Genomic DNA, 25868 nt, shown 5'->3' on the forward strand with positions numbered 1-25868 from the left:
TAAACTTTTTAGTAAAAGTTGTTGTCCTCATAAAATAGTGTACTCTTTTTTCTGAGATTTCAGTGCAAAGTAATTTGAGAGCAAAGTAATTGTCTTCCTAATGTTATATTTGTGTTTGAGTTATTGCCATCCACTGCATGTAAACACCCATGATTAACCTTCATTTAACATCTGCATCTGCATCTACATGCTATGCTAAATACAAGAAGTATTCTTAAAGATTCAATTATCTTGAAAAAATGAAGTAATTAATTGTTGGTTTGTTTCTGAGTACATGTCTACAGTCCTGGTACACTCTGAAATCCCTATACCGCAATAAGCAACTACAGGAGCCAAGGAGAACTGAGCAGCTGTATAATGCAATAATTTATTTTTGGCAGCAGCAAAAATGTCAGAGTAATGTCAGGCTGATGTAGACAAATTCCTTATCTGTCTGGATTGGCTGCTCTAGTAGTGTTCTATGGTACTGTAGTGTAGGGATGTACCTTCAAACAAACAAAAAATTCGCTGTATAAGTTTATTTCTTTGAGGTAATGATTAAATGTTTGAGTGCCACATGTATATCTTAATTCCCTTTTTGTATGTGTAGTTGGAGTCGTCTCCACCTTTTGGATAGTTGTGCGTAACCACAAAATCGTACCAGTACTGCAGCCCATTCTCTCTTACCTTATGCAGCACATATGACCCATCTCCTTGAACAAATATTGTGTTCTAATGTTATGAAATACCTTGAAGAAAATGGTCTATTTACTTATAACTAACGTGGATTTTGACTGTATCATCTCTGTGAGGCGCAACTGGTTCTTTATTCACATGAAGTGAAGTGATGATGACCATCGACAGGGCAGCTTAAGTTGATTCCATATTTCTAGATTTCCAGAAGGCTTTTGATACTCTTCCTCCCAAGTGGCTTCTGATCAAATTGGATGCATATGAAGTATTGTGTCAGTTCTGTGATGAATTCTTTATTCTATCAGAAAGGCCAATTCATGATGATTGATAGGAAGCCAACTAGTGAAACGAAAGTGAAATCTAGTGTTCTTCTAGAAAGTGTTATACATCCTCTGTTGCACCTATTGTACATACAGTTGTTTGCAGGTGGTGGTGGTGGTGGTGGTGGTGGTGGGTAGTGGGAGTAGTGGGTAGTGGGTAGTGGTGGTGGCAGTGGTGGTGATTATGTTTGTCCGTTAATCATCAGAAGATCAAATTGAATTGCAAAATTATTTAGACAAGGTATCTGTATGTTGTGAAAATTAGCAGTTGATCTTAAACAATAAAAAAAATGTTGCTCTTCACATAAGTACTGTAACAATTTAGTTTAATTTCAGTTGCATCATAAATCACAAATTTAAAGCTTGTAGGTATACAGGAACAATTACAAGAATCTTAGATAAAAACTGCCACATAGAAAATATTGTGGGCAAGACAAACCAAAGATTGTGCTTTATTGGCAAAGCTTTGAAAAGGTTCAACAGATCTACTAAAGAGATTGCATACACTAAGTTTTTCCATCCCCTTGTGGTTCATTATTGTGTGACATGGGATCCTTATCAGATAGGATTGACAGAGAAGGATGGCTGCATAAATGATTTAACTTGCATGCCTACAAATTTCAAATTGTGCAAGCATTGAAGCAAAAAGCTTGCACCTTTGCCACAAATTTGCTGTTTAGATGTTGGGCCAGATCAGGCAAGAACTCAACTATCTAGGGAATGCTGTTTTCACTAATGAAGTGACCTTCCTTACATGTGAGAAGATTAATTGCCGCAGCATTAGCATCAGAGGCCTGGAAAACCCCCAAAGATTTTGGGACATGTCAGAGGCACAGAATAGATGAATGTGTGGTGTGCTCTAGTGGAAGACAGTGTAGTTCAATCATTTTTCTTAATTGAGCAAACAGTAACAGGAACCATTTATTAGGAAATGCTTGAGAAATTAGCTACTTCTCAGCTTCTTCCCCTACAGCCAGATGTGATGATCTGTTGGGCTAGTGGAGCACTGCACTGAAGTTTGTATGTCCATGTCTTCCAAGACCAAGCATTTCCAGCAAGTGGCCACCACAATCTCTAGACATAACGCCTCTGGTTTTCTTCCTATGCAATTATGAGAAAGGCACTGTGTATGCCTTCATCTGTACATGCCTTTAATGATCTCTACAAAAAAATTGTTAATGCAATAGCCTCCATCACCCCACTCATGCTTTACTGTTTATGGAAGGGGCCCATATGGAAGTGTGTTAATTTTTTTTTACAAAACATTTTGATTTAGTTTATGTGATGTCACAAACTCCAAGTATCTATGTCTCATAAATTTTTTAGAAATTTGCATTGGGAAATCTGGGTGGTTTCATGTGAACCCTTGGTTTATATTGGATCTTACATTCTGTTACTACTTCTACATATACACTACACCTATACTCCACAAGGGATAGTAATTTGTGTACCACTGTCACTTTCCCCATCTATATGTATGTCTTTTTAATGCCTCAGAAAGCCATAAGTAAATAAATAAATAAGTAAATGCTTCTGGTTGCAGGAGTCCATGGAGAGTGAAGTGCAGAATGACATGAAGCCAGTGTTTGCATTGTTGGTTCCTCTTACACCCAGTGAAGAACCAGTAAGTACCAGTATAGATGAGAATTCTTACCTGCCCTGCACTTCATATTTTATGTATATATCATACAAAATACACACACACAAAAATTTGGTGTATCTTTTTAAGTGCTGTCGGGCACATCTTCTCTCAAGTTAGACCAGATATGGGGTTACTCAGTAACCAAACAGACAAATAACTGTACGACAAAACAAGCTGATTAGATCAATACAGTATTATCTCTACTTTTCTATGTAATGTCCACCAACTTCTACATATTTGTCCCATCTTCCTCTAATGGTTCTTCTTATCCCCTCAGTTAAGAATTCTTTACTGTGATCTCAAAGGTAGTTTTGTACTTATTTCTTTACCTCTTCATTGCTTTTGAATTCAATGTCATAGTGGCTTCTCTCATCGCAACAAACAAAAATTTAAAGGAAAAGGTCAGGGATGTAAGGAGGAAAGTTATGAACTCCCAATCCACCCTGCCAGCAGTTTCCAGCCTGTACTGTATGATGTAGTGCATTGTTAAAATACTGAAGAAATTGCTGCCATATATTCACAGAAATGTCAGAATAATCTGCTGCTGATGCTTTGGAAACACTCAGTACCTACAAGTTGATTCTAATTAAACTTTACTACTTGAGTCATTGTAGATAGAAGACTGTTTACCATATGGATTCCCAACTTTGTAAGAATTATGTTGAGACTGTGCACCACAAGATTTGCATTCTTTTTGGTGTTAGTGTGGTGGCTTGTTGTTAGACACCGGTACTGGTACGGTGATGTAGGGTTGAAACACAGATGCTGTATGCACTGCAGTTGCTGACAGTTGACATAGGTCTGGAGAAGCTGAGCAGGGCATTACTCGTAAAGTTGTTTTACTGAAACAACTGTAATACTGTTGCCACTCTTTGCGAGTATTGACGTATAAAGGAATATGAAGATGTCCTCATTCTGTACCAGTGCTGAAGATAGGTATAAAATAAATTTATTTTTGGAGGGAGTCTGCCTTCAGAAAAACACAGTTATTTCTTTTTTTTCTGTTACCAAGAAGTATTTTTCTGAAGTTTCAGTGTCACAAGTGGGGTCTTATTTTCTTTCTGCTAAACAGAAAAAAATGCTGTTTACTACTTGTACACACATAATTTTACTTCTTAAGAAAGTATTTACAAATGTAAAAAACAGACAAATATTCCTTGCAATCACATTCCATAGGTTTCTTGGTTTTGTATGTTTTGCAGTACTCTTGTTTTCCTTTCACAGTTTGTCATCAACAGTGTATAACTCACAGTAGAAAAGTCATTTACTTTGAAATTTTATAACTAGCAATATTGTGGTTAGGCCTAATATTAAGTCTGTGTGGAAGGCTGTGTATTTGTGTTTGCATTTGCAGTGTGTTTCACTTACTTTTTCTGGTTTTCCTTTTTTCACTGTGAAAAACCACTGTGTAACTTTGTGTCACTGTTTACAAACTACAAAATTGAGATAGAAAGTGGAACAGCCAAATGTGTATCTTCAGTGTGTGTGTGTGTGTGTGTGTGTGTGTGTGTTTGGCAGTTTTCTTCAATTATTAGTTTTTGTGGAGATATGTTGCTGTATTTGATAATATTCAAGCCAGTATTGATGTTTTCTGGGCTGTGATTCTTGAACATACCGTGTTCAGCAAAATTAGAATGACAGCTGCTACTTTTTAATGCTCTTTTGTGTTCTGTGTATCTGGTATTAAAGTTTCTGCTTGTCTGTCCTGTAAATCGATTTGCAGTCCTGAGGTGTCAGTTGGTAAATATCATGTGTGTTGTGTTTGTGTTAATTGCCATTAGTTTTCTTTGTATTGAGTTATGTCTGTAGGCAATTTTTAGCCCTTCATTTTTGTATGTGTCACCTATTCAGTGGGCTGCTTTGTTGATATGAGACTATGATTTGAATGTGGTTTTGGGCATTAGTTTTTTACGTGTGCTTGTGTGTGTTCTGTGCATTTGTGTTGTTGTGTGTTTATGGTCTGTATGTGTCTGCATGTTGGGGATGAGTTGCTAGTTTTTGTTTGCTATGTGCTCCCTCTTTTTTCGTTTTAATTTTGTGATTCTGTTTGTCTGTAACTGGGCTCACCACTCAGTGGACTCCTAGCCAACATCTTCCTCAATCACACTGAGAAGAAGACACTTGAAACAGTTGTAAGATCCAAACAATGCACAGTAGTGTATTGGTAATGCTATGTAGATGATATCATGTGTCTTCAATATGAAACACTCAGTCACATGCAGCAACTCTGCAGTGACGTAAACACAGTTCGCTCAAAAGCAAAATTCACCATAAAAACAGAAAATGACATAAATGTTACATTTGCTTGACCTCACAGTACACAGTCACAACCAACATTAATTCTCCATATTCAGGAAAGTCATTACCACCAATAGAGCCACACACAGATACTCAGATCATCCGATGGCAAACAAACTATCTACTTTCCAATACCTGCTGTGCAGACTGAACAAAATTTTTCTCCATGGAGACAACTACAAAAATGAGTCACAGATAATCAAACACATAGCTGTAGAGACTTGATATGACACAAACATTATAGAGAAACTGAATCACATAATTGAAACAAAAATAAAGAGAGCATCTAGCACTCAAAAACAAACAGCTCGTCACCAACGTGCAAACATACACACACAGTAAATGCTCATAAAACGCAAATGCACAGCACACACACACACACACACACACACACACACACACACACACACACACACACACTCTCTCTCTCTCTCTCTCTCTCTCTCTCTCTCTCTCTCTCTCTCTCTCTCTCTCTCAGCCCATAACAACACACATATACGAGCTGCAACGATAAAGTAATGAGAGTGATGTGAAAAAAAAATGTTTCTTACCATTTTAGCCAAGTTTAGTGTTGTCTCCTTTAAAGTAGTTCCCTTCTGATTGCACACACTTTTTCCAGCACTTCTGCCATTGATGGTAACATTTCTGGAACTCATCTTCTGTAATATCCTCCAAAACCCTCATCACAGCTTTTTGGATATCTTGTGTTGTTTGAAAATTGTATCCCGTGACCACCGTTTTGACTCTTGGAAATAGAAAAAGTCGCACAGAGCAATATCTGGCGAATAAGGTGGCTGTGGTAGTACTGAAATTCGTTTTGAGGTTAAAAATTGCTGCACTGACAGAGCAGTATGGGATCGTGCATTATCGTGATGCAGAATCCAATTATCAGCAATATTGGCATGGATACGAAGAACTCTCTTACGGAGTCTTTCTAAAATTTCTTTGTGGTAATATTGGTTAACTGTTTGTCCAGGAGGCGCCCACTCTTTACGAACAATTCCCTTGGAATCAAAGAAGCACACAAACATGCATTTCACTTTTGACATTGAGATGCGGGCTTTTTTTTGGTCTGGGTGATCCCTTTGAGCACCATTGTGAACTTTGGCGTTTTGTCTCTGGATCGTACTGAAAAAATGAACTTTCATCAGCAGTGATAACACGGCTCAACAATTCTGGATTGATTTCCATGTGCTCTAACAGATCAGCTGCCACATTTTTTCCGTGTTCTCGCTGTTGTGGTGTGTGATTTTTGGGGACAATTTTTGCACAAATCTTTCTCATACCAAGATCTTCAGTTATTACTAGACGAACCATTTCTCAATTGATGTTCAGTTCTTCTGCAATCATTTTCATGGATAAGCTTCGATCAGATTGTACGAGTTCACGCACCCTGGTCAAGTTGACCTCTGTTCGTGAGGTTTATGGTCGTCCACTGTGGTCTTCATCTTCAACATTTTTTCTGCCTTCACTAAACATTTTGTGCCAACGAAAAACTTGAGCTCTTGACATAACCTCCTCTCTAAAAGTCTTCAGGAGCTTACCGTAAGTTGTCGTCATGTTTTCACCCAATTTAACGATAAAAGAAATGGCATACTGTTGTGCAATATTATGCGGTTCCTTTTCCATGACAAGAGACACAAACATGTGTTAACTTATTACAGCACAACTCATGACTGATTAGTTCCATCGATGTGCCGCTTGGACTAGAAGCAGCTTATAGACCAAGGTCAAAGATATTGTGCATACGCAAGCCTGCAGGGTTGCCACATCTTGCAAAGAAAGTCAGTGTCATTACTTTATTGTCACACCTCATAGAACATTCTCACTTACAACAACAAAGCAGCCCAAAGAATAGGCAAATTACTCAAAAATCAACAGCTAAAAATTGTCAGGACAGATAACTAGATACAAAGAAAACTAAGGGCAACCAATACAAGCACAGACAAACACAACACACATGGTATTTACCAACCAACATTCTAAGACTGCAAATCAGTTTAAGTAGGACAGACAAGTAGAAACTTTAATACCAGATACACAGAACACAGAAGAGCATAAAAAGTAACAGGTGTCATTCGAAATTTGGCGAACACTTTATGGACATGAATCACAGCCAAACAAACATCAATACCAACTTGAAAATTGTCAAAAACAGCAACGGCCTTTCACGAACACTAATAATTGAAGAAAACTGCCAAACACAAAAAGTCATAACAAATGATCTCTGCAACAGAACCCTGTTCTCTGCCCTTAAAGAAATATCAGAAAACAATAACCCCTACACTCCCTCACACACACACACACACACACACACACACACACACACACACACACACACACACACACACACACACACACACACACACACACAAATAAAAAATGACAGATACACCTTACAGAGATTAGAAATGTCTGCCCAGATCACATTCGGCTGTTCCACTGCCAATCTTGTTTTTGTAGTTTGTAAACAGTGACAGTGAAAGTTACAGCGGGCAGTTTTTCACACTGAAGATAAAAGGGAAACCGAAAAAGTGAAACATATTGCAAACACCGACACAAAGACATAGTGGTCTACATAGAGTTAGTTAATAAATACAAACAAAGAGATAGAGGGGCTGGCCAGTACTTACCTCAGCTCAGTACAGCCGATAGATACACAAAAAACAGAACCAAAATTTACATTCCTAGCTTTCGGAACAAATGTTCCTTCATCAGGGAGGAGAGAGGGGAAAGAAAGGGAAGAACGGAAAGTAGATTCAGTTACTCACAACCCAGGTTATGAAGCAACAGGGAAAGGAAAACAGGGAGGGTAGCAAGGATGGAGGCATGGTTGTCAGAGGGAAGCCAAAGATATTCTACTGTAAGTACTGTGCCAGCTTCGAACCAAAGAGGATTCATACAGAAGTAAAGAGGTATATAGTATAAAGATAAACACAACTATGTAGGATGAAAAGATGCGTGAATGGCTAAAGAGGAAAGGGAAAGAGGAGAAGACTGAAGAGTAAATGGGAGTGAGGTGGTTTAACGTAGGTTCAGTCCAGGGGGATGGCGGGATGAAAGGATGTGTTGGAGTGCAAGTTCCCATCTCCGCACTTCAGAGGGACTGGTGTTGGGTGGGAGAAGCCAAATGGCACATACAGTGTAGCAGGTTCCTAGGTCCCTAGAATTATGCTGGAGGGCATGCTCCGCTACTGGGTATTGGACATCTCCTAGGCGGACAGTTTGTCTGTGTCCGTTCATGCGCTCAGCCAGTTTAGTTGTTGTCATACCGATGTGAAAGGCTGTGCAGTGCAGGCATGTCAGTTGATAAATGACATGTGTAGTTTCACATGTGGCCCTGCCTTGAATTGTGTATAGTTTACCAGTAGCGGGGCTGGAGTAGGTGGTTGTGTGGGGATGCATGGGGCAGGTTTTGCAGCGGGGTCGGTTACAGGGGTAGGAACCGCTGGGTAGAGAAGGTAGTCTGGGAATATTGTAGGGTTTAACAAGGATGTTACGGAGGTTAGGGGGGCGACGAAAGGCAACTCTGGGTGGTGTGGGGAGAATTTTGTCAAGGGATGTTCTCATCTCACAACCACCTACTCCAGCCCCACTACTGGTAAAACATACACAATTCAAGGCAGGGCCACATGTGAAACTACACATGTCATTTATCAACTGACATGCCTGCACTGCACGGCCTTTTACATCGGTATGACAACAACTAAACTGGCTGAGTGCATGAACAGACACAGACGAACTGTCCGCCTAGGAGATGTCCAATACCCAGTAGCGGAGCATGCCCTCCAGCATAATTCTAGGGACCTAGGAACCTGCTACACTGTATGTGCCATTTGGCTTCTCCCACCCAACACCAGTCCCTCTGAAGTGCGGAGATGGGAACTTGCACTCCAACACATCCTTTCATCCCGCCATCCCCCTGGACTGAACCTACGTTAAACCACCTCACTCCCATTTACTCTTCAGACTTCTCCTCTTTCCCTTTCCTCTTTAGCCATTCACGCATCTTTTCATCCTACATAGTTGTGTTTATCTTTATACTATATACCTCTTTACTTCTGTATGCATCCTCTTTGGTTCGATGCTGGCACAGTACTTACAGTAGAATATCTTTGGCTTCCCTCTGACAACCATGCTCCATCCTTGCTACCCTCCCTGTTTTCCTTTCCCTGTTGCTTCATAACCTGGGTTGTGAGTAACTGAATCTACTTTCCGTTCTTCCCTTTCTTTCCCCTCTCTCCTCCCTGATGAAGGAACATTTGTTCCGAAAGCTAGGAATGTAAATTTTGGTTCTGTTTTTTGTGTATCTATCGGCTGTACTGAGCTGAGGTAAGTACTGGCCAGCCCCTCTATCTCTTTGTTAGTATTTGTTTCACATCTTCATATGAGATTTTCCATTTATCATTTAGAGTTAGTTAATGTTAGACATAACCATAAGAATCTTGAGTTGTAAAATTTTGAAATCAATAACTTTTCTACATTAAGTTCTATATGGTTGTAGATGAAAAACTGTGAAATTAAAAAAAAATGTAATGCAAAACAAAAAGAGCGAGGAAAACAACAGCATATGGTAACAAATGGTGTATATATGTACAAAACCTTGTTTGACTTTCAAGTTTGTAAATATTTATTTAAAAACTCAAGTTTGTATGCATTCAACAGTAAAGAGTTCTTTTCCTGTTTAATAGAAAGGAAATAAAAGCTCACTGATGATGCTGAAACTCCAGCAAAATGGGTCTGGGTAGTAGAAGAAAAGAAGTAATTGTATTCTGCTTAATGTGGACCCCCTCCAGAAACAATTTATTTGTAAGAAAACATGAATAGAAGAGCTTCAACCTCAATATAATGATTCAGAAGTTTAAATTAACCGGCAATTCGCGAATTGCGCCAGGGACGGGCTATCGGCCAGTTGCACCATGGTGCATTGTTGAAGTTACCATTGCCATGGCTGAGAAAGCAGTATACAGTGTGTGAGCTTCAGGCAGTGCACAAGCTGTGTCACAACAGCTGACCATTCCATGGTCTATCATTCAAAAAGTTCAAAAAGGTGCTGCAAACAATTGTGAAATAGCAGTCTTATAAATTTCAAAGTGCGTACCAGCTCAGATGGTAGTCACATTGAGCAAAGTTTGTGACTTAGAATCTAAACATGGTATTTAATTAACAAATATTACCATCTTGTGCGAAAATTGATATTTGCATCTTTCAATGGTTTGTCTGTTATTTCTCTTCTGCATGTTCTTGCAAATGTTGCCACAAATTAACTCGTTTTTCACGGGGGTCCTCTCCAGTTGCAAAAGTTTAATATAGCCACTATGTTTACCTTACATAATTTCCTGGTAGTATCAGTTCAAGGTCCTTGTTGGAAAATATCATGCTCTCCAGTTTTCATTCACTTTGTGCCTACTGCCACCTAAAACTTAGGTTCAGCAAACACCTGTGTGTTTACATTCTTGTGTTTATGACCATGAGCCACCTACACCTTATCTGCACAACTCATCAAAAGACAAGATTTTACTAATTATAATGATATTACAGTTCATATTGTGTTGTGCTTTTTAGTTAACTGTTAAAGTAGTGGTGTGAGACAAATGTGGATGTTTTCATAGGTTAATTAGTAAGAGAGAAACATGTCAGGACTGTGGGCTCATGGTCAAATGGGGTGAATGTAGAGGGGAAGCCAGTCAAGTACCAGTGACACTCTTCCATGGAATTGTAGATTATGTATTCGAGACAAGAAACTCGTGGAATGTGTGAGGGAAGATTTGTGCCATTCTGTCAGAATTAGAAATGGCATATTTTGAATTAGGTGTGTTCAAGGGGAAAGAGACAGTAGGAGCTAGGAGAAGGTGGAAAAATAATAGGGAAAGGAAGAAAACCTCATATATCACATCTCGGATTTAGGTTAGCAATTAGTTTGACTTGTTACCTGAAGTAGAAGAGTGTCAACCAGTTTTGAGCACAGTAGAGTGCAGTAGACTCACATGAATAACTTTAAGGCTGTTTTGGTAGAAAAGTCATGTAGAAGGAAAAGAGTCTTTCAGCGAGGTAGTAATCATATGGCAAGTGTAGACAGAATATAATCATATGGCAAGTGTAGACAGAATACTACAGGTAAAACTAAGTGTAGAATGCCAGGACACAACCACAAGGAAACCTAGTGCCAAGCTTAGCCAGGTGATAGGCCTTGGACAGAGATTTTGATGTGGAGATTCAGGTACATACAGTAGGAGTAATGGGAAACAGCCTGTTTAACAGCTTGGAACATGGCATTAAAGGTGACTTAGAGGAAATAGGTGAAGCAACAACGCACTCTTGTGGCTGTTAATAAGGAGCTCAACTGATTCCTTTTGATTAAAATTAAGTCATATTTGTATTGTGCTTGGTGCTGCAATTGGGAGAAGATGATACAAAAATCCTGGCCTGCATGTGAGTGGAAGGGAAAAGTAAAGTTATATGACAAAATCCCTTACATCACTGGAGTTTTTGGGTTTGGCATGATAGAACTGAAATAAATTAGAACAGAACAGACTGCAGGCTCATAACAACAGATATTCTGTGCCTCTCTGAATACCGCATAATTGCAAGGGCGGAGAAATTAAATATCAGAGATCAAAGACTGTCTTCATTTTCATGTAGAGTTAGCAGGGGAAAAGGAGGAATTGCAACATATGTAGAAATTGCGCGCAAAGTCAAAAATATTGAAACAAATAGTTTTTGTGTTAATGAGAAACTATAAGAGTGAGCTTGTGAGTTGTTACTGCAGAATATTTCACTGATAACAGTAATAGTTTACATATCTCCACTTGGAAACTTTCAGCTATTTTTGAGAACTCTAAATGCATTACTGAGCCTGTCAGACAAAAAGAAACAGTAGTTTGTGGAGACATCCATGTAGATTTCTTAAAAAGATATGAACAGAAAAACGAATTAGAATCATTATCTGGCATTTCAACCTAATTTCAGTACTCAGTTTTCTAATTTCTGTAGAGCAAGATAGTAGGGCACTGATTGATAACATTGTGTTTGCACCCCAAGACAACCAGGAAATCGGGTAAAAACTTGGATATCTTTTAGAATTGTGGGAATTTTTCATTGTTTGTTTTCAGTTAAATTTTTGTAACTTTGACTGCACCAGAATAATATTGCAGCAATAAAACATAAACAATAGAGTAACACCAAAATAAAACTTTAGTTGCAAAGAAAACACACCATTTGCAACATCAAAACACAATGCACACACAAGCATCTGCCGACAGTAAAACTATCAAAGACTACGCAGTACTGCTTTTAATGTCTCTCTTGTGGGCCTTGGTTCAGTGAGTGTGATGTCACACCTGTTTACATTTGTCACAGGTTGTGGGAAAATATTGCGAATGGTGGTTTGAGAAGTGTTACTTTCAAAGTAAATTTTCTTTTATGTAAGATGAATTATGTTATGTTTGAGAATGTGTGATGAATTTCTTAACTTGCAGAGTGCTAGACTCTCATGCAAAAACTTAACACTGATGATGAGCCACTTAGAAAAATTTTGAAGCCAGAAGACGAGCCATTTATGCCATTATTTAAAATTTTACTGCCACATTTGAGCTTTATGTCCTACAGGGTAATACACACTAAAAAGTTCAAGGTTAGTTTTGCGTATTTATTTTACTTCTTTCATCCTATACCACCTCTTTCACTGAAATTAATAGAATTATAAATATTATAAAAAGCAAAAGCTCATGTGGTGCTGAGGGAATTTCAAAAATAATTCTGAAAAGTTGCTTCAAGTTGATAAACTGTGTCTTGAGTAATATATGTAAGGCATTACTGACATGGAGAACTCTTCTAGACTAGTTAAAATTTGTAACTGTTAAGATGACAAGAAAGATTTAAATAATTATCATCCTATTTTCTTACAGCCATCTTTTTTCTTTAGTCTCTCGCATAGAAAAAATTTACGTAGCAAACCCATTTTGGATTCCAGAAGGGTTACTCGACTGAAAATGCTATTTATGCATTCACTCATAGAATTGTACAGCCCTAACTAATAAAACATCACCAGTTTGTATTTTTTGTGATGTTTCCAAGGTGTTTGATTGTGTAGAACATGTAATTCCCTTAACTTTTTTGGATTTGATGGCTTTACATGCAGGCGGTAGGAATCATACTTGAAAAAACAGAATGCAAAATGTTGGGCTGATGGATTGAAATAATGTTGAAAGGGTAGAAAATTTTAGTTACTGGAGAGAAATCATAAAGTGGGGCCCACAAGGTTTAGTTTTTGGTCAACTCCTATACCTCGTATAGTGACGGAAAAAAATCGCAACACCAAAAAACAATTGGTGTAGAGTAATGAAATTTCAGCAATACATTTGTCTAGGTAACAAATTGAGTTGACATGCAAGATCACAGTAAGTGCAAGATAGCTGTTGCAAATGTTATATGCTGGTACATTAATAATCAGTATAACTGCCAGAATGATGAATGAAATCATGCAAACTTGCATGCATTTTGTTGTACAGGTGCCAAATATCAGTTTGTGGGATGGAGTTCCATTTATTTCTGTTGCAGTTAGTCAATCAATACAGGGACATTTAATGCTGTTTGTGGATGGTGCTGGAGTTGTCGTCCGATGATGTCCACTATGTAATCAACTGGAGAGATGCAAATGTAGGCTTCTGTGGCCATTGTCACAGTCAATAAAATTCTTCTGGGTTTGACGCCACATTGTCAGCTATAAAATTCCGACATTTTGGCGACTGTTGCAAGGCACCTTCTTCAGCAGTTAGCAACACACCCTGAGGAAGGCGCCTTGCAACAGTCACCGAAACATCGGAATTTTATATTTGACAATGCTGCCTCAAACCCAGAAGAATTTTATTGACAATTGGAGAGAGATCTGGTGATCAAGCAGGCCAAGGCAACATGTGGATACTCTGTAGAGCATGGTGGGTTACAACAGTGCTATGTGAGCTAGCACTATGCTGTTGGAAAACACATCCTGGAATGCTGTTCATGAACGCTGCACAGCAGGTTGAATCACCAGATTGACATACAAATTTGGGGTCAGGGTGCATGGGTAGAGGCACTAGTTTTTCACAAATTGCGAAATTGCGAAATTTTCATGACATTTTACTCATTTTGCTGAAAACGCGAAACTATTTACTTTTAAGCCAAATTGCGAAATAATTGACGAAACTTTGCAAAATCTCGTCATTTGAACTTAACTGCGGAAATTCGATTGGAGTTATGGTAATACAATCTGGATATCGAATGTACACCATTTCGATATATATAATATATCAAGTATTCCAAAGGCATTCTGCAATGTTCTGGTGGTGTATTCAGTATTGCGTGTTGGAAATCGTTGTGGATCGCCGGTGCATTGAGTGTGGTATTTTGTGTTTTGTTTTCGTGCTACAGATAATTAATATGGTAGTGACAGTTTTTGACTGAGAAAAGGAATTTTCGTCAGAAGGATTTTATGTTTACGACAAAAGTAGGACGATACTTATGTGCAAATACTGCAATGTGCATATTGAGTGGCAGAGGGAAGGACACGTGCCTGAAACACATTAATAACAGTTCTTCCCATAAGAACAACAAGGAGAAGCCGCTAACAACTACTGGTATAAAAAGACAAGCTACACTCACGGAAGTCACCGCAGCGGCAAAACGAGCGAAATATGATAAAAAAGAATTCATTTTATCGACTACTTGAGCTTTCATTGAGGCTAACATTCCGATGGAAAAAGTTGATCGTCCGAAGCTGAGAGAATGGATGAACAAATCCATACCAGGTTTGTGTAATAATTAATTTACCGTCTGCTAATCTCAGCAAAGATTAGGTAATCTCGATAGCCAGTAATTTTTGTTGGTCAGAATAGGCCTATTTTAAAAATAATTTTTCCTCGAGCACTCTCTTAAAAAAGTCTTATAATTGGGTAATGTGGTAATTTAATTCAATACATAGTAATCTAGTAGCAGTTCTATTCACATTTTTAAGGTGCTGGAGACTTACCCTCAGCTGGAAGACTACGGGAAGGTTACATACCTCGAATCATCAAAGAAGAAGAGGAAAGATTAAAAGGAGCCGTGAAAGACGAAAGAGTTTAAATTCTTTGTGATGAAACGACAGACAGAAAAGGGCAGTGTGTGTTCGTGGTTCTGATAAAAGTACTTAGTTGTGGCGATGGTTTAGTTCAGAAATTATTTGTCGGGGGAGTGAAAGTTATTGAAAATGCAAATACTACAGAATGTGCACAAGCAATTATGAGTGTAATACAGAAACTTGAAATTCAGTACATAAATGTAGTTTCTATAACTTCAGATTCAGCACGTTATATGGGCAAGTGTATAAAAGCAGTTAGGGTTTTAGTTTCAGAAGGGTTAGTACACACACAATGCTGGGCTCATAAATTAAATTTGGTTGGCAATGTGTGGGCTGTGGAACTTTGTGATTTGAACCATTGTGTTTTGCAGACAAAACACATCTTCCTTAATACCCGAAAGAGAAAGTATGCATACATTCAGTTCTTAGCTCAGAAATATGTAGGTGTACACACAAAAGCTAAACTTTTCCCTATTCCTGTCATCACCAGGTGGAATTCTTGGTTTGAAAGTGTCGAGTACCTTGGAGAATATCCCTGTGATATAGTAGAATTTGTTGAAACTGTTGAAGATGAGAATGTAGCTGTCAATTATTTTAAAGCTTTGACTTGTGCTGAAGCAAAAAAAAAATCAATGCCTAGCTATTTTTCTTGTTGAGCACTGCTCAAAATGTTGCCATTTGCTGCTGATATTAGAGGGCTCCAAGATGCCGTTAATTCATCTTCTGCAGTCTAAGCTTGATGACCTTGCAAAGAGCTTTAAGTTACTAGAGGATGCTTTTTTTTTTTTTTTTTTCGAGACAACCTCGGAAAAACTTCTTAAACTGCCAGAGCATATGCAATTACAGTTAACATCACTCTTCCAGTCTGTATGTAGAGCAAGTCTTACAAAACTGAACCACTTGATGAAGTGTGATACAGGAAAAATTATCATTTCTTCTACAGGTAAATTGTTTGATCTGAGAAACATAATAAAAGGCAATTTAGACAGTGCTGAAATCTCTCAGCTGATAAAGAAAATTCCCATTCTACAAGAACTTCCAACGTCAGAATTTCTTGTACCATACACATTGTTTAGGGATTTAGTAGCCAGTTCTTGTAGAGAAGGTAAAGATGTTGATGTGATTGGTATTCTTCTTTCCCTGAAAGCAGAGTATGGACTTTTTGTGGAAGCTGCAGTGAAGGCTTTGTAGATCCCAGTCAGTAATGTTGATAGTGAGAGATCATTTTCTAGATATTGCAATATAATGTCTGACAGGAGAACAGCTCTGACTCCCAGTAATATGGAAGTCATGGTATCCTTGTCTTTCTCAGACTGACTTGAGTGTTGTGTACATAGACTAGGACAGGATAAATGTTTTCCAAACTTTCATGATTTGGTATTTGTGTTTTAATAAGATTTATAATTTTTATGCTTTTTCAATTTATGTAAAATAAAAGATTTTTCACTGCAAATGTGCCATAAATGTATTTCCTGTACCTTTTACTGCTGAAAAGTGGAAATAAAATTTGCGAAATTACTGACAAAATGGAAAAAAAACTAGCGAAAAAATACCGAAATAACTTTTAAAAAATGACGAAATCGGGCAAAAATTTTCACCACAAACAGATGCCTCTATGCATGGGTTAACCACGAGAGTGCTCCTGCTGTCATAAAAAACTGCACCCCGGATCATAACTCCAAATGTAGGCCCAGTAAGGTTGGTTTTGGGCTCTCAACTGGCCTCCCCCTAACAAAAACATAGACATTACTGGCACCAAGGCTTTCATTAGAAAATATGACAGACCTCCAACCTGCCCTGCAGGGAGCTGTTGCTTGTCACCACTGATGTCATAAATGGCGGTGGTTGGGGTCAGTGGAATGGACACTATGGGACTCTGGCTCGGAGCTTTCCTTGAAGTAGCCAATTTGTAACAGTTCACTTTTTCACTGTGGTGCCAACTGTTGCTCAAATTGCTGCTGCAGATGCAGTACGATGTACCAGAGCCATGTACCAAACACTGTGGCCTTCCCTCTCGGTACTGCCATGTGTGTGTCTGGAGCCCGGTTTTCTTGAGACCACACATTCTTGTGACAACCATCGCAGGAGTCATGTACAGTGGCTACATTTATCTCAAGACTTTCTGCAGTATCACAGAAGGAACATCCAGCTTCTCATAGCCCTAGTAAACATCTTGTTCAAACTCAATGAGTTGTCACCTTAGTGCATTCTTGACTAACATCAGCTCACCATGCCCAGTCTCAGAGGTAACTAACACACAAGCATGCTGTTATAGCATGTATTTGAAGCAGAATTGATTTGCATCCTACCATTGACACTCTTATGCGATTGGCGCACAGTTTGAATAGACATCATCTTTCAGATGTTGCAATATGCTGACCTACTTTTGTTTCTTGCACAATTCCTTTGTGATGCTGAGACTTTTTTTTTGTCAGTGTGTAGGTGAATGACCTTCCACCTAACATTCAACAAGCAGAATTTATACTTTTTGTAGATGATACTAGTGTTACAACTCCCACAAATGTTGTTTTCCAAAGAATTATTAGAATTATTAAATGGTTCTCAGAAAATGGACACTTTAAAATTTGAAAAAAATCTCTGTATTTAATTCCGTAAAACAAATTGAGTTATACCAACAATTGATGTCACTCATGAGTAGTAATCAGTTAATAGGGTCAAATGTTCCAAATTTTTGAGTGTACATATTTATAAAACTTCGAACTGGAAAAAGCATGTTACTGAGCTTCATGAACAATTAAATTCGGCTGCTTTTGCTCTCTAGCTACTTGGAAACAAAGGAATTAACATCCTAACATATTTTGCCTATTTTCACACAATAATGTTTTATGAAATAATCTTCTATGGTGACTCACGTATTAGAAAGTATTGATTGCACAAAAACAAGCAGTAAGAATAATATGTGGTCACCCACTTCTATGCATTTTAACTGCTCAGTCACAGTACATATAGTTGCCCTGAATGAAATTTGTCATAAAAAATCGATAAGAATTTGAGAGGAACTGAGAGGTCCATACCTACAACACTGGAAGAAAAAAGACTTATTATTCATTATTAAAGGTACCAGTAACTCAGAGGGAGTTTAAAATCCACCAACAAAAATATTTGATCATTCGCATTGTAACATAAAATGCCTGAGAAGATAAAAAAGCAAATTTTAATTTTAACTTAAAATCATCTCTCCCTTGCAACTTTTTCTGTTTCTAAATCTATTTAAAACTAGTAGCCTGTAAAAAAATTAATGAACTTGTTTTAAGTGTAACTGCATGTGTAGGACAAAAATAATGTGTTAATTAATGTTAACACAAATTGGGTATACATATCCTGTAAACTGAATTGCTCCACATATCAATAAAAGAATTGTTCAAATGATCTTTGCAATATGTAACTAATGAACTTAAATTTAACAGTGTTCCTACATTGAATACATTGTTGATATTGAATGTAAAATGAAATAATTCTTCTCCTTCTAGCTAACGTGTATATAACCAACACCTTTTGTTGTAAGAACATTCTTAGTCACATAAAAGCACACTGATAAGCATTGTCTGTTTTTTACTTTTTTTAGATAGACATTAGATGACTTTAAAATGTATGCAATGTGATGTTTTCCCAGCATATTTCTTATTTGTAGAATTCTTGAGTGTCCACCTGGACCAAATTGGAAGTTCTCCATGATGTTTCTGCAGACATTCCATGTTAAAGTGTTTTCAGATGATAGTGCTCTGCTCAGGTTGATGTCTTATATATGTTGACTGTTACCCTGGCACCAGTCATCTATTGCCGTCTGCACAGCCACTTGTGCTGGGGATGGCGACTGCAGGCTGCAAACTGTTGCCCCCAATCTCCATGCCATTTGGTTTATTAGAGCATCTTGGGCCTTAATTACAATGGTACGTTCAGTTATGCAGTCCGAGAAAGAGAAAGATCATCGAAATATGTCCATTATGTTTATAATCTCTTGTAAGGCCAGTTTTTATACTTATACTATGGTCAGCCATGGCTACTTTGGTGCTCTGGAAATTTGGTAGAAGCTAGTTTGTGGAAGCCTTTAGAAACCTTAGCTGAACCTAGTCATGTCAAGGTCTTTAGGAGATGGGTAGGCAGGGAAATTCACACTTGACATTTCATTGCTCCAAGATTCTAACTTTTCTTAAGATATTGCCAATATATGAGACGCATACTTGTTCAACATTTCAAAGGCAGACAGAGTGGCCATCTGCGAGTTACCTGATGACCCAGATTCATTTGTCCTGCCCTCTAACAAAGGGGTACTCCTGCTCTTAAAATGCAGCCAGAAAATATACTAACTTCTTGATGATGCCACTTACAGGAAAATAGGAGGAGATCTGGCAAGTCACCTCGAGAGAAAAACCACCGAACTTCTTCATAATACCTTTGATGTGAAAACTGTCAAGAAGTTTGACCATGAGCTTTTTCTCTGCCATGACTGTATGGGTGGCCAAAGGTCCAGAATGAGGGTATCCTGCTGTGGCCTGTAGTCAGCAATATAGAAGCAACAACATACAACTTGGCCAAACAGCTGGCTGTTCTATTGAGTCCGCCTTCATTGCATCCATGTTTCCACTCATTTTGCACTTCTACACAAGTTTTGTGTCAATGATAGTGATGTACTGGTGAGGTTTGACACAGTGCCCCTCTTCACGAGGGAACCACTAAAGAAATCTGAAACTGATAAGCAGGAAATTTGACACCAACCTGATGCACCTTTCTGAGTTTGTGCTCACCTCAACTTACTGTCTGTCTGGTGGAAATTATAATGAACATGATGACACTATGGCCATAGTATGTCCTCTATCACTGGTTGTAGCAAATGTATTCAAGAAAGATCTTGAGGAAAAAGTCCTGGATCAAGTGCAGCTAAAGCCAACCTGTTTCTGCCATTATGTGGATGACATGATCACTGTCTGCCCAACATGGAGAAGACAGCTTAGGTCAATTTCTCCATCATCTCAACTCACACGACACTGTGTGCAGAACAGGATGATGTCCTCCCATTTCTTGATATCATGGTGAAAGAAACTATGTGGAAAATGCCTGATCTGTGCCTTTAGTAGCTCCCACTGCTACCGCCGTGAACCTGTTACAGTATGCTCGAGTGTGATCCATCTGTGACCAACAAAGCTCTCCAAGTGAGCTGAAGTACCTGGCAAAAATTTTCAAAGGGAGTGGTTACAGAAACGAGCAGTTAAGGTGTGCATTTAGAAAGGTTGTATGTGGAAAACAGTAGGAAGGAAAAGAAAGTAGTTTACAAATCACTAGAACCCCCTGCCCAGACCTGCAGCTCTTTTATGGGTGCATGTATTGGGAGCACAGGGCCCAAGCTATTGCTGTCTATCTTTTCTCCCAGGCTGCATTCCCTTCCCCATACCCACTCTTTCACAGCCTGGCTCCTCCCCCTCGTGCCCGCTCCCTCTTTCTCTTTCAATTTTTCCCTTTCTGATGACTTGGTTATACCATTCATTGTGCTATTCCCTTTCACTCTTGTGTCTTGTGTTTCCACTTTCCCTTCTTCGACTTTCCTGTTCCTCCTTGAGGTTTGATCTCACTTTCTGAATTGTTTCTGTAATGTGAGCCATTTGGGGAAGAACCTGGTCCCTAGTGTTTCTGGTGGGAGTTCCCCTCCCCCCCCCCATCCTTCCTTCCCCACCATAGCCCTCCTCCATTTCCTAGGTCACAAGCATGTGTAGCCAGCCTGTGGGTGGGGTTACTATGTACCCATCTGGTTGAGACCCCTGACAACACAAGGATCACACTTCTGGTATCTGAGCTGTCACCACCTCGTGTATGCCTAGAAGTGGCTGCTTATCGTTTTTGTGGCATCGGAGATCCTGGCAATGACTGCTGTGCCAAGTGGCCCTTGCTGTGGCTGGATGGGTCCCATGGGGTGAGCCTCTCATTGGAGTGAGTGGTACAAGGGCAGACCCTCTGTACTTGCAATATGCTAAGCTCCATACATCTGGCCACTCTTACATGAGCATCTCTTCAGACAGGAGTGGTTCTCTCTCTGCTCCTACTTTTGCTTTCTCAACCATCCTTGGCTACCTCCTCGGGGGAGGACCATGCCCACCTGATTGGAGGAAACCTTTCCCTGTTACTTGGTTTGCTCCGGGACAGATTGAGAGACTAGATAGATAATGGAGAATTTTGCCACTGCCAGATTGCTCTTTACTCTTTTAGAACGTATTGAAAATAAGTTTGTAGAAGTTGACTCGGTAAGATGTGATTTGGTTGTTGATACAAGCAGTTTCATCCTGGCTTGTGAGGGGAATGCCCTGCCGGAAAAAGTCAGAGTTATGGTGCACCATTGCAATGTGCAGCCCTATATCCCGCATTCCATGTACTGTTTATGGTGTCTGTTTTGGTCACATGTCTTTGTAGTGTGAGGCAAACTGTATTCATAGAAACTGTGGCCAGACACCCTCTCCATGTGGCGAGTCCTTGCACCCCACTGCCCAAGTGCGTGAACTGTTCTGGCCCACATTCTCTTGGCTTGCCAGATTGTCTGATCTATAAACAGGGAAGGCAGATTCGGGAATTAAAAACTCTCGACCATATATCCTTCTCGGAAGCACAACAAAAATTCGACCATCTCCAACCAGTATCTTAAATGTCTGCCTTTGCTTCTGTGCATCCTTTCCTGCTTACTTCCATCCTGTACCCCTACCATTTCCTCTTCCCTGGCAGTTCCATTCCCTCCTTTCACAGAACTGAGTCTTCTCCTTGGCCAGAATAGAAACCCTCATCCCTGACACCCACTGGGGATGGGGCTCCCCGGAAGCCCCCAATCCCGGTGTCTCCAGGACAAGATGCTTGCTGCTTTGAATCAGGCAAAGGACCGATGCTCTGTGAACCTCAAAGCCACTTGTTATCTTTCAGATCCTGCTATTGCTGTGACTTGATCTCTTCCTGACCATACCTTCTCTCACATTCCAAAGGAGGAGGAGAAATCTCGGGATGAGGCCCCACTGCTCGACATCCCAGGGTCTCTCAATTGGGGTTTGATCTTACATTCATGGGTGTCACTCCATCCGTACTGTGATGGACACTAACATGGCACAATGGCTGATTCTGGGCAGTTTGATATCTGTCCAGCCTCTTGTACTACTCTCCTCCAATGGAATTGTAATGGTTGTTACTGTCATCTTCCTCAAGTGCAGTCTCTCCTTTGTCTCTACTCTGTAGCTTGTGTTGTATTACAGGGATCTCACTCACTGAATCTTTGTGGTTTCCCAACTTATGCCAGAACTGGGTTGGTCATTTGTGAACCTCCAATGATATCTGTACAGTGGTCTACATGGACATCTTTAGTTCCTGGGTTAGTTAATCTTCATACTGTGCTAGGATTGGTCATTCTTCAGATACATTTAGACTCTGCAGTAACAATATTTGATCGTCATAACCCTCTGTGGATCGTACTGTAACCATTGACCAGGGGAGGATTGTTGAAGACCTGTTGGCAGGTTTAGATCTCTGGCTCCTCAACAGTGGAGTCCCCACACACTTTAATGTCAAATATGGAGAGCACCAATCCTAATGCTCGGCAGACTGCATGGTCCTACAAAAGCAGAGGAAAATTTTGGAGTGAAAGATCCTGGACAGGCTGACTTACCAAGAGACTAAAGAGAAATATGACCAGTTGAACCCCATTTGGTTGACATCCTCATATGCTGCAGCTACAATGGCATCACTGGTGACAGCAACCCTCTCATCTGTGCCTCATAAAGTGAGTCCTGAGGGCCGCATGACTACAGCCCCCCCCCCCCCCTTGGGTTGTTGGGAGCACTACTTATTCCATTACTCCCAAAGCACTTACTTCAGGAGCAGTACCCCGCAAATGCCAGGTACATCAGTCCCCTGCCCCCCAACTGGAGAAGCAGCAGCCTCCTCTGACTCCTCTTGCATGTAAGGGTTGCCTAGGGTCTCTACTTTCCAAGCTCTGCCCCCATGCAGTAGTGGACACCAACCAGTGACTGAAGGAGCCCAAGCTGTTGGTTGAAAGACTTCATGGTCTTCATCCGTACCTGAAGCTGCTTCAGAGAAGCTCTCCCAGCAGGCCCCTCAGGAGAAGTGAGGGGGCAAACAGATGAAGTAGTAGCCTGGTAAGAAACAAGAAACTCCGGTGGCCCCCACTCCTGCACTCCCTACCAGTTTCACATCTGAGGACGAGATGGAGATTTTAGTGTCCCTCGAGGACCTAGATCTTGCTGATGCCTTAACAGTGAAGGTCACAGGTACAAGCACCCAACGGGTGACAGCAGATAACCCTGAGTTGTAAACTGCCTCCTTGGTCCCTTCATGTTTTTCCAGACTACAGAAAATGTCATCTTCCAGTGGAACTGCGGCAATTTTTCCCCCACTTGGGCAAGGTACAACAACTCTTAAGTATTACACCAACTTTCTGTGTTGCCTTTCAGGAAACCTCATTTCCAGCAGTGCAGACCATCGCCTTTCATGGCTATCAGAGGTATTACAAAAATCATGACAACTGTAACAGTATGTCAGGTGGAAAATATATGTTTTTACCTCCGTCTACAGCAAACCTGTGCCCCTTCAAACCTCTTTGGAAGCCGTGGCTGTCTGCATGAGGACAATGTAGGAAATTACTCTCTGCAACATCAACCTCCCTCCAGATGGTGTACCACAAAATTATTGGCTCCATCCACCTACCCTATTTTTAGATGATTTCAGCTCCAATAACCCTTTTGTGGGGTGGAACCAAGATTACTGACCATGGTAAAGATGTTGAGAATGTACTAACTCAGCTTGACATTTGCCTCCTAAATTAGGTGCCCCCACTCATTTTAGTGTGGCACATTCTCGGCCATTTATCTTTGTTCCCAGTCCTGGCCTCCTACCATCCATCCACTGGAGAACTTATGATGACTTGTATGATAGTGGCCACTTTTTTTTCTTCCTGTACCTCCCCTGGTGTTGCTGATCTGGATGCTTGCCCATATGGGCTCTCAACAAGGCTGACTGGGACGCTTTTACCTCTGCTACCAGTGCTGGATCTCCATTGCATGGTAACATCAATGTGGTGATCCTGAATGTTACTACGACCATTGTTTCTTCAGCTGAATTGGCAATCCTGTGCTCCTCAGGTTGCCCCAGGAAGAACACAGTGCCTTGGCAGTCATTGGAAATCGCTGCTGCCGTTAGAGATCATAGGCAGGCCCTCCAATGTCATAAGAAGCACCCATCAATGGAGCACCTCATTGCCTTCAAATGGCTCCATGCCCAGGTCCATCATTAATTAAAAGATGGAAGGAGGAGTGCTGGGACTGGTACATCTCCACCATTGGAGCATGAACCTCTCCTTGCCAGGTTTGGGCTAAGGTCAGATACCTTTACAGATATCAGACCACTGCAGATATACCTGAGATTTCTACACATGGAACTGTATATACCAAACCAGGTGCAGTAGCAGAGTTCTACGAAGCATTGTGCTTGAAGCTCTGCATCTGAGAATTACTGTCCCCCCTTTCATACCGAAAACAGCAGATGGAATGACAACACATATCTTTTACTACACGTACCCTGAGCCATATAATGCTCCATTCAGTGGGAGGGAATTTCTCAGTACCCTTGCACATTGTCACAACACAATCCTTGGGCCAGACCTCATCCATTACCAAATGAATAAACATCTATCAGCAGATTATCAGCGCCACCTTCTTGCCGTCATCAACTACACCAATGATGTGTGTCGCTATGGATCGGAGGAACTCCTCTCTGGCTTCCGGCGGCTATCTGATTTGGTGAAGACTGCCAGTCTCGCTAGTGGGATGAAAGCAGAGCTCATCATCTGCAGCATCGTCGACAGGACTGACTGCGGACCTTTGGTACAGAGCCGAGTGGAGGATCTGAATCAGAGGCTGAGACGGTTCTGCGACCATGTGGGCTGCAGATTCCTTGACTTGCACCATAGGGTGGTGGGGTTTCAGGTTCCGCTGGATAGGTCAGGAGTCCACTACACACAACAAGTGGCTACACGGGTAGCAGGGGTTGTTTGGCGTGGGCTGGGCGGTTTTTTAGGTTAGATGGCCTTGGGCAAGTACAGAAAGGGCAACAGCCTCAACGGGTGCGGGGCAAAGTCAGGACATGTGGGGACCAAGCAGCAATCGGTATTGTAATTGTCAACTGTCGAAGCTGCGTTGGTAAAGTACCGGAACTTCAAGCGCTGATAGAAAGCACCGAAGCTGAAATCGTTATAGGTACAGAAAGCTGGCTGAAGCCCGAGATAAATTCTGCCGAAATTTTTACAACGGTACAGACGGTGTTTAGAAAGGATAGATTGCATGCAACCGGTGGTGGAGTGTTTGTCGCTGTTAGTAGTAGTTTATCCTGTAGTGAAGTAGAAGTGGATAGTTCCTGTGAATTATTATGGTTGGAGGTTACACTCAACAACCGAGCTAGGTTAATAATTGGCTCCTTTTACCGACCTCCCGACTCAGCAGCATTAGTGGCAGAACAACTGAGAGAAAATTTGAAGTACATTTCACATAAATTTTCTCAGCATGTTATAGTCTTAGGTGGAGATTTCAATTTACCAGGTATAGACTGGGACACTCAGATGTTTAGGACGGATGGTAGGGACAGAGCATCGAGTGACATTATACTGAGTGCACTATCCGAAAATTACCTCGAGCAATTAAACAGAGAACCGACTCGTGGAGATAACATCTTGGACCTACTGATAACAAACAGACCCGAACTTTTCGACTCTGTATGTGCAGAACAGGGAATCAGTGATCGTAAGGCCGTTGCAGCATCCCTGAATATGGAAGTTAATAGG

At 40.4% G+C, this 25868-nt stretch overlaps 1 protein-coding gene across 3 annotated transcripts in view; it reads left to right on the forward strand.

The window, feature by feature from the left end:
• LOC126427191 (zinc finger protein 555-like) overlaps window positions 1-25868 on the forward strand; it is a 165053-nt gene that overhangs the window by 102256 nt on the left and 36929 nt on the right. For all 3 annotated transcript variants that reach the window (XM_050089416.1, XM_050089415.1, XM_050089417.1), the window contains exon 4: window positions 2536-2616. In XM_050089416.1, coding sequence (XP_049945373.1) covers window positions 2536-2616 — 81 coding nt within the window. The remainder of the gene's footprint in view (window positions 1-2535; window positions 2617-25868) is intronic.

The sequence above is a fragment of the Schistocerca serialis genome, chromosome 11, assembly GCF_023864345.2.
Source record: "Schistocerca serialis cubense isolate TAMUIC-IGC-003099 chromosome 11, iqSchSeri2.2, whole genome shotgun sequence".
NCBI lineage: Eukaryota > Metazoa > Arthropoda > Insecta > Orthoptera > Acrididae > Schistocerca > Schistocerca serialis.